Raw genomic sequence first — 10047 nt, 5'->3', positions numbered from 1 at the left:
GCAGGAATAAGAGCATATTATGGATCAAACAACACATGGAGGAGTACATGATGCCTAAGTTCAAGTCAGACAGGAATTTGGATATTAAGAGCAACCAATTTCCCAGCCTTGATGTTTTCTGATATAAAATGTATCATGTCCTGCCAGCTGGGTTTCTTATGGCAGTCAAGTGTAACTAACTCTCTTGTGACTGCATCATTAACAGCATTAAGAATCAAACCAGAGGACTGAAGAGACGTAGGTGAGCATCTATGGTTTGTAAGCATTTGTTCAAAGGACATGGATACTTCCCAGACATAATTCCCACTGAGCACAAAAACCCAAAAAGTTTAATTATGAGTCTGACAGAGTAGAATATCTCCATTTGGAAAAAAGGCCCAAGACGTTCCTAATTGCATAGGCAGGTTTCATTCACCTAAGAGGAACACAAAACTTCTCATTAGTCCTATTTCTAGATCTAAACTTTCAGCATGTGAAAATGAAGCACCTTCTGTTTAAGCAGGCTTGGGTAAGGGGTCTAGCAAGCAACAATGCAAGAATCCAAAACTGCCGAAAAAAGCATACAGCTGAAAAAATGCCAACCACTCTGGCAGGGTTGGAGAAGGAAGGGGATACAAAAGTTGGAATGACTCAGTGTCACCTTCAGTTACTACGTGACATTTGTGTGAAAGCTGGCTGACCTCTTGTCATTCTTTCAGTGAACTACAACAAGAAAAAAAAGAGGCTTCACTGATTTCCCTGGTGCAATTCTACTGACAGGAAGGGACAAATATGAAGCTTTGCCATTCCTGTGGCCAGTTTCTTGGCCGAGGAACAAAATTAAATTCCAGCTATATCTGTATATTGGCAACGGATTTGTTTGTGGGGACAGGCCTCATTGGCCGAGCATTTTAGATTTGTTTGGCCTCTCTGAATCAGAGGCAACCGTCCCTCAAACAAACAGAACGAAAAATGCAATGGTGTGCTCAATTAATGATGGGAGAGAAGTTCAAAATAAGAAGCTCTTTGTTTAACCTTCTGCAGCCTGTAGAAGTGGACGGGCACATCTTCCAGCAGGCAGGACTCCTTAATGAACTTCAGCACCGCGTCCTTAGCGCTGAGCCCTTGCTGTTCTCGGTGCATCTCTGGGGCATGTTTCAAGATGTAGTCGCTCCCCCTCTTCGCAATTATCTAAACCGCAAAGAAAACAAACAGGTCAGCAACTCTTCAGCAATCCCCATGAGGGGCAGCTGTGAGCAACAGCAAAGCAGTGGCTGGAGGTGGAGTAGGTTCATATATTCCCTCAAGATGTTAGTCCACGTTCGCCTCTACCTCCCTGGAGGATAAGCATTTAAAGCAGCCCAGATGACACCGATGTCTCCAAACAGATCATAGTGGCAAAACTGTAACAGACCAAGACTATAGAGGTCATGTCAGATCTTTTCACTTTTAAGTATTGCAATTAGTTTTCCTAAGTCTTGGCATCCATAAATGTTTATGGGCAGATAACAAATACTGCTCTGCATGCCAGCACAATCAGCAGCAACATCTCCAAACAGGCAGAAATGCTAGGTTTTCCTTTTAAGACCAGAAACTACACATTAGGCTTATTTAGCATTTCCATCCTCAAAGGGATGGATAACACTATCTCAAGGTATTTTTTTATCTGTTGGGAGTGGTTGGCAGGCACGTGGCTTCACTAAGCAGTAGAAAAACCTGCACTGGGCCTTTAGCTCCTGCCCTGCAAGTGCCCAGTTCCCATGTTTGCCCACATTCCCTCTCCATACAAGGCTACTGGGCAGCTCAGCCCCCTCCCATGCCCAACTGGTTCTTTTCAGGGTGTAAGTGGCAGTGACAGGTAAGAGGGATGATTGGCTGAATTCACTTCACAACATCCCTCACCACCAGGGGCATTTGAAACTGGGTTGCACCAGAACATCCTGCCAGGAACAACCTGTCCTGGCTCAAACCAACCAGACCCCATCACCACCCAGCTCCCACTTACATGTTATATTAAACCCCTTGTTTACTCTGTTTGCTAACACCTCTGCATGCCTTGCCAGATTAGTTACCCTCCCACAAGGAAGGCGGGCCTTGGTGGAGGACAACATGAATGCCATCAGCTGCGCAATGTCAGCAAAAAGAGATGTGCCAGCTCCACGGTTCAAAGCTGGGTGGGTCAGCCCAGGGCAGCACTGCCTCTCCTCACTGGCACGAGACTTGGGGCAACCCTTGGCCAAATAAGAAGCACGTGTTGAAGGAAGTGATTGTGTTGGGTGAGGAGATTGCTCACTATCTCCCCATGGGAGCCCAGAGGCAGGGAGAGAAGCGTCCCCATGCCTGCCAGATTTTGCTGTTTGTAATGATGTAATAAATCACCCACATACTTGCTTGGGGTTGTGGCTCAGCACAGGTGAGCAACAGTCTGTGATAAGCTCTTTAACTGCCTTGGAAACAGCACACAAGACCCACCTTTTCCAGCCCTTTTTTAGCTACCTCCTGACTGGCACCCCATAACAAGGAATGGCATGGGATGAGGGCCTGTTGTCTGGGAGAAAGGCACACTGCTGCACAGCAAGGCAGACAGGCTAGGATTTGTGCATGAAAGAGACTATCAGTCTTCAAGACAAGTCCTGTCACTGTTCTGAACCTTCTCCCCAAAGCAGGGGACAGTATCTTATAGGGGAGATGCAACTTGCCTGGGACAAGTCGCCAACTAAGAGAGCGTGTCTTAGCTAATTTGCCTCAGTTGACAATTAAATCAATTCTTGGTTGTAAGTCTTGAAGGGCACAAGTCACATGTACATGCTTATAAACAAACATGCAAACCCCTTCTCTTTCCTCTTACTGAACTTGAGGCAGAGATTAATGACAAAGCAAGCACCAGAGGCACTGCACAGCAGTACTACCCTGTAGGGTTTGGATCTATCTATCTCTCCCTAAGGCAAGCATTACAGAGATGGGAACAAAGGGCAATGGACTTGGCTTCGCAGCCCTGAGGTTTTCCGGAGAGCTTGGGTTGTGCAGATCTTGCTGATGTACCACTGGAAGCACACAACCCTTTAAGCCATAGAAGAATTAAACAAAGACAGCTGCACTGTTAGAGTTATTCATGTGACACCAACACATTCCATCACCAAGGAAGGATGTACCACCACCTCACTAATGAGTGAGCCCAGGAACATGCACCTACATCCAGCGAAAAGACAAGAGATACCTCCTGAGGGAGCTTCAGGGTGACACTCTACCTGTCTGCCTGATCATTGCAGTGGGAGATGAGGAAGTCGTGTGGCTGCAGTTAGGTACCACCTTGGCATAGCTCCTGGTGCATGCATAATCTGTTGACAGAAGGATTCCCCCCCAAACTTACCCATTGCGGGAAATAAGCCTGAGGTTCAAAATATTTGCCAGCGTGGACCTTCTCTCTGTAGTTGCCCAAGTCTGCCTGTAAGCTGTAGGCAGCCAGCAAGAAGTAGATTTCTTCTTTGTGGTTGCAGTGAGACATAAGTACTTGCTCTTTGAGATGGCAGTAGTAGAGCTGCCGTGCCACCTTATCTCTGCAAGACAAAGGCAAATTTACTCCATGAACAAAGTTCAGATAAGGCCCCTCAAAAACATCATCCTGCTAAGAAGAGGGATTAAACTTTGACACATCTGATGTGTGCCAATGCTATCCTGATACAGGTCTGTGTATAAGGAGCACCAAACCAAGATCAAGGTCTTCTCCCACTAAGTGTTGTACAAACAAGAGAAATGGTAACTTCTACCTTGAGGAACATGAGATCTAAGAAGTTAGGGCAGAAGATAGATTAAAGAAAAATCACATCACACCTGTTTTGGAGACTGACTACAATCAAGCACTTCTGTTTCCCTGGAAAGCCTGTAGCAGCCAGGAGAGTCAACTCCCTTGGACTCCCAGTCCTGTTTCTTGCACACCTGTCCTCCTTTCCCCTCTAAACTTGGCACTGCTTTTTTGTTTCACCTTGCCTTAGGCTCATGATACTTTTCAACAGCTAATTCCCTGCAAGGTAGATCAAAAGACATGGGAGCCCTGGGCTTGTTTTTGTCTTCTTCCTCAAGCTGCTAAACAGGGATTGTCTGATAAGGCGTAACTATGGCATAGCCTTGATAACCCACACACCCCCTGCCCTCAGAAATCATGGGAAGCAGGCTGCTGACATGTACATGTAGATGAAGTGCTGGACACTACAGTCTGCTTGTAAAAGTGTGCATGTATAGTTTCAAGGGGCCAGATAACTACCTCTGCATGGTTCCACAAACCTCTCCAATTAAACTACTAGTGCAAGAGGAATGTGTCTGTGATGATGAAGGATATGTGCCTTGGGAGTGGCAGAATGATATGTAATCTCCCTTTGTACAAAAAAAGCAAAATGAAATGGAAAACACTTATCAGCCAAACAGACTCCATAAGAAAGAGTCCCCTGTATCCAAAAATGAAAGACTATGGAGAGAGAAAACATAGAAAACCACAAGCTTTGTTCAAGACAAGAACAAATGCCAAAAATTTGGTAAAGATTTTAATCCCACCTAATGATCCCAGCTCCTGGCTTGCCCTGGGGACAGAGCCACACCAGAAGCGCTGATGTAAATTAACTCTGTCAGTTGTTCATTTTTAACTACCTCATCCTTTGTTCTGTACCATGGGTGAGGGTGGTGCTATTTTGAGTGCAGCCCATATTCCATGTGAATGGTCTACAAATGCAAAACTCTCTAACTTATGAAGTAATTTCTTTTGTCCATGTATGAAAGTCCATTTCCAGAAGTAAACTGCACAGAGCACTGCTCAAATACAAAAACCAGATCCAAAGTGCTTTGGAGAATAAATAACTATTTTTGGTATATTCATCTAGTGCTTTTCATACAACCAAAAGACACAAGCAAAAGAGTGCTAATCATGTTTTGATAATGTCGTCATTCAACCTGCTCTTTCAACACAGATGGAAAAGCAGTCACAATTTTCCTAGGGATATGGAGTATGATTCAGGCAGAAAACATTCATAGCTGAGTGAGGAAGTCTGTGAAGGTCTTCAAAAAAAAATTCAAGCAGATTTTTTAAGCTTATTTCAGTGAGCTCACAGAGATGAGCTTAACAAAGAAACATTATTTTTCTTTCATTTTAAGAACACACTGAATAATTGAAAACACAGTAATTACTACAGAAGGGAACTTACCCTATTACTCTTCCATTTTCCACGTAGTATTGTACTCTAAAGAATGCAACAAATGGAGGGCTGAATTTCTCTGTCCCCTAGAGCAAAGACAGGAGACGAGTTAAATTATGATCAGCATCCAAAATTCCTGTTACCCTATATGGTAATGTTCTCTTCTCCCAAGTTCACTCCCCATACTGCTTTTCATTTTCTACTCTTAGCAAGTTTTAGGGGCGAGTCTGACTGTCTTGGAGGCTCATGACAATGAGGCATCACAAAACATTCAGACAGGTTGAACGACAAAATATCCTAGGAAGAGCAGAAGATTTTTTGGATAGGAGGGATGAGCTGGTGTAAGAGTCCCAGCATAGCCTGGGGACACCTAGCCTGGCCCAGAGTTACCTAGCTCAGCACCTGGCAGCACCACAAACACATTCATGCTGAACACAGCAAGTTTAACTCAGCCTCCCTCAAAGAGCCAGGCAAGGCGGCAGGGCAGCGTGCCACGCTGGCACGGCCCTGGCGTTTCCAGGGCACTCCTAGGAGCAACCATCCATCCCTGCACCACACCACACCACTCAGCACGGACACACGCGCTGCCACGCTCAGCAGTCGCTGCCTGGGGCTGAGGCGCACCAGCCTGGTAGCAGCTCCGTGCCTGTTGTTTGGCAGGGCACGTGGTAAGTTATTCACACGTTCCTGCAGCCACAGACAAAAAGGCAATGTTTGTGTCTGCCTCACACTGAGGAGTGCTGTTAGAAGAAAGCCAGCACGAGTCCTATGATTTTAACTACAGCCTATCTTTCTGACTTACAGCTTGTTTTAAACAGGAGAAAAAAAAAAAGAAAAGAATGGGAAGAAGAAGAAAGGAACATCTTACTAGCTTATTCTCTCATCTTTCCTACTTTGCCACTTTAATGTTCACACAAATAAGTTTTCTCCCACAGGCACTTCCAAGGCTTTTCTGGTCAGACCCATTTCACTGGGACACGGTACATGCCATGCCCTCCACATCTGATGCAGACAGCTTCTTGATCATGTAAATATCTCCATTTTATTTCTGGAACTTGTTCACAGTCACCCTATTTTATCAGCTGGACTGGGCTTTCCACCTGAAACCTCTTCATAGAAATTAAATCCTTGTCAATTAACCCAGTCCAATAGGCTAACTCATCTCAGACTGTAGTACTGCCAATGGCAACTCATGCAGTCTTTTATGATTCGCATCACACCAGAGGTTCAACACTTACCCTGACCGGAAAAGTGTTGCAAGATCCAATCACAAAGCAACCTCAAAGCCTACCCCGTCCTGAGGCAAACAGAAACACCTGCTTTGGGAAGCTCTCACTGGCTGGACAGACAGCCCTCCGGATGACTCTGGCTGTCTTTGAAGTAACTCTCAATCATTTGGGAAAAGCAGAGCACATGCTTGGGGATAAGAGATCCCCAAACCTCACTAGTCATCTACAAACTTCTCGAAGCAGCAGAAATGGCAAGTGTGCCTACTCTGCAAAAGAAAACCCTTAAGCAAGGTGGAAAAAGTCATAACGACCCAATTAAGATATCTGAAAGCAATTGCATGCTATACTTTGTTCTAGACTATGACTCCTCTATTAATGACACATTAATATTAATGACACATTCCACCAACAGGAATTATCATGTCTGAATGAACAGCATGAAACAATTACATAGGCTTGTCTTTATTTCACATAGCTTTTCCCTCTCTTGTCAGGGCTAGTTAGCATTAAAGAATTAGGCCTCTTTTCAAACAAAATATCCTTCCTCTCCCTCCACTGTCCTTTAGCACTTACTCTGGGAAGAGTCACAGCTCCAGTCTTTTCCCTCATATAGGATTCAAGTCACAAAAGGTTATTTTAGGTTGTTTTGCTTAAGGATAAAAATGAGGTCTGCAGACTAAGATCCAGACTAAGTTCAAATGGAAAACTGGCCAACTGACCTCCACTTCTGTAGCAGCCAAGCAGCAACCATGTGGTTATTATTGCTCAGGTAAAGTTGTGTAAGGGGCTGTTTTAGCTCTTTTAATTAATTGTACAGCTGTGCACAAGTCACTGCATTTTGCTACTGAAAAGTATTCTGCAGACCATCTTCAAGAAATGCTCTATGGACCTCAGTTTAAGAGTTTTCATTTCATTGTGTAGTCCAATAAAAAAGCAGCAGCCTCCAAAATTAAACACTTCTCTTACTTTGGTGGTCTCTTTCTTCCATTCCTTTGAAAAGTATTTGCTAAGCTTCTGCTCCAGGTCTATAAAAACATACTCATTATCTGAAAGATAAGAAGAAAGGAATTTAATGTTAAATAATTAGAATTTTTTAGTCATTAAACATTTAGTTGACTCTACAAGTTATTTCCAAGCAATATATTTTAAAACAAAGCTAACCAGGGAATAGACAGGGCAGTGGGAAAAAAAAAAAAAAAAAAAAAGAAGAGTACTCTTAAGTACATGTGCTACTCCAGACAGTATGGAAGGAAGGTCAGTCACACCTTCAAGAGATCCTGAACTAAAGGTTCCCAAACACCTTAGCCAGAAATGCAGAATTCCTGCTTTATAATCAAGAAGCCATTTACAAAAGGGAAACATCATCTTACTGAGCTAATTGTACTGTCAGCTTGCCGGATTCAGTTTTTTATTGTTATTAAACAAGCAAGCCCTACCCAAGCTTGTACTCTGCCATCATGTTGCACCATGGTCCAACATGGCACAAGTAAGTAAACAGAGCTGGGTATTTGACAGTTTTCATCCTCTGCATGTGAAGGGGATCCTCTGAAAGGGTGAGAAACAAGAGGACCAAACACAAACGCCTTCCTCAGAAGGTCTGGTGTCTCCTGCTCACACCCAACTTCTTTCATAAAGAAAAAAGATGAATAAAAGGAAGGGAAACCTGGCCTGCCTCAAAAGATAAAGGACCAGGACTCGCTCTCCACCCTAGTGAGAGTGAACATGACACAGCCTGAATGGCACATCACCTTGAAAGAGCTTTGTGCTGTTTTCAAAGCTGATGTTTCATAACACTGCTTACCAATTATCAAATACAAACAACTCAGCCAGTGAAAGATTTTTTCCCTGAGTCTTCAAGTCTCTTAAGGAAAAAAACCAAAAAACAAATGACAAGACCTGACAGGTGTTTCAGGCTGCAGCAGCAATGCCAGCTGAGCACATTCACCTGACCAGTCCCTCTACTCTTTGATCTTGCTTAGGACAGTGTTTTGACAGGTGACACAAGTCCCAAGATGAAGAGCTTGCTCCTTAGACATGAAAGAAGCAGGAGAAAAAAGGGGAAGGAAAATAAAGGAAGAAGAACCCTTCACAAAACAAACGTCTTCCCCTTAAGACCAGCCCAGGCTTCCAAATGAGAGTCTGCACTTGTGTTTGCATGGCAGATGCGGGCCTGGCATGGTCAGTGTTACAGCAGGTGTTGAAGGGGCTCTGAGCTATCTCGCAGTCACCCTTCCAAAGCATTCCAGATCCTTAGAGGGGCAGATAACTGCAAATATTGTCTTTGCTAGCTTTCAAAAAACAAACAAGCAAAACAACCCTCTGTCACCACCTCCTTCACCTCCCACCTCAAGTTAAAGAAACCACACCTGGTGCTATGCAGAACTGGCCCACACATCACCCTACTAGGAAACCTTCTGTAAAATATCAATAACACTGGACACAAAAAGGACAATGTCCAAAAAAGTCCTGTTTCTGTCTCCATGCTCTTTCCTGTATTGTACTGATTGCAGCTGTACTTTTAATATACTTACATTTCTGTTTATCACTTTACTTGGCATATCACACACAAAAACAAAACAGTATTTAACAGAACCATTGAAATGGCTGTATGGAATTACTGAAAGTGTTTGTGGTGGGAATTTAAGTGCTGTAACACACAAGATGATATGGAAGCTATTTTTGCTGTTTTGACAAGAAGAGGAAGAGTTTTTATTGTCACAGAGATTGCATCTTGTACCTGCCTCTTCACTTCTGCCTGTAAGATAGGGAGGCTGGCAGGCTACACTGGCCCTAGCCCTTCCTTTTCTAGGTCCATTAAGATCAGATAATACTGCCTTGAAGAGGCTGATAGAAGTCCTAGTCAGTGAGAGAGAGAAGAGTTTGTTCATGTTAGACTTGTCTCTATCCCTTGCCAGCTGCCAAGCTGGTAAGCATCACTCTGTAAAGCTTTTATTAAAAAAGAAGTAAAAGCTCGTTTAGGAATCAATTGTGCAGCAAGCGACAGGAGTGGGATAACACGAGCACGGCACCCAGTCCCTCCCTGGCCTTTGATAGCCCTGGAGCAGGGCAAGCGCTCCACTACTGGCTCCCCACGCGGCACGGGGCTGGTCCTGAGGGCACAGCAGTGCTGGGTAAAGCCTGTGTTGCCTCCATCAGCACTGTGCTCTTTAGCTGACACCTCGTGAAGAGGCTATAACAAGTTGAAGGGTCAGTTTTCCTTTCTGGCTCAAGAATGATCCCATACCCAGAGGCATTCAGAGAAACACATTAATTATCCCTCAATCAGGAGGGAAAAATTGCAACAGCAAGCACAATGACATACCCCAAACCATCCCATCACACCTGAATACTAAGTCAGAAAGGGAAAAAGTGTGACAGAACAGTTACACTACAGTAAAGCTATTTGTTACCCACACCCCACAGCCCCTATTTATCTGTCATGTTCATTAGGTTAGAGATGATTTTGTGAGGGCCCAGATGTCATAACTGAAGACTCCAGGTTATCATCAGACCTACTGAGAGATGCACATAAACCACAAGAATAAGCCAGGCTACTGGAGGACACCCCAAAGTATCATCTCTCCCTGGGGGTCTCACTCCTCCCCAGCCCAGCTCAGCATCCTCCCTCCCGTGAGAGAATGCAGCACTGCATTCCT

General features: G+C 44.2%; 1 protein-coding gene across 3 annotated transcripts in view; it reads right to left on the bottom strand.

The window, feature by feature from the left end:
- The window catches only part of FRMD1 (FERM domain containing 1), a 34984-nt gene that overhangs the window by 9560 nt on the left and 15377 nt on the right, over positions 1-10047 (bottom strand). For all 3 annotated transcript variants that reach the window (XM_008643313.2, XM_017745712.1, XM_017745729.1), the window contains 4 exons: positions 7358-7437; positions 5172-5248; positions 3350-3536; positions 1015-1170 (listed from right to left, as the gene is read on the bottom strand). In XM_008643313.2, the coding sequence (XP_008641535.1) occupies positions 1015-1170; positions 3350-3536; positions 5172-5248; positions 7358-7437 (500 nt within the window). The remainder of the gene's footprint in view (positions 1-1014; positions 1171-3349; positions 3537-5171; positions 5249-7357; positions 7438-10047) is intronic.

Source organism: Corvus brachyrhynchos, unplaced genomic scaffold, assembly GCF_000691975.1.
Source record: "Corvus brachyrhynchos isolate BGI_N302 unplaced genomic scaffold, ASM69197v1 scaffold70, whole genome shotgun sequence".
In the NCBI taxonomy this organism is placed as follows: Eukaryota; Metazoa; Chordata; class Aves; order Passeriformes; family Corvidae; genus Corvus; species Corvus brachyrhynchos.
This window is presented reverse-complemented; position numbering and strand designations above follow the sequence as displayed.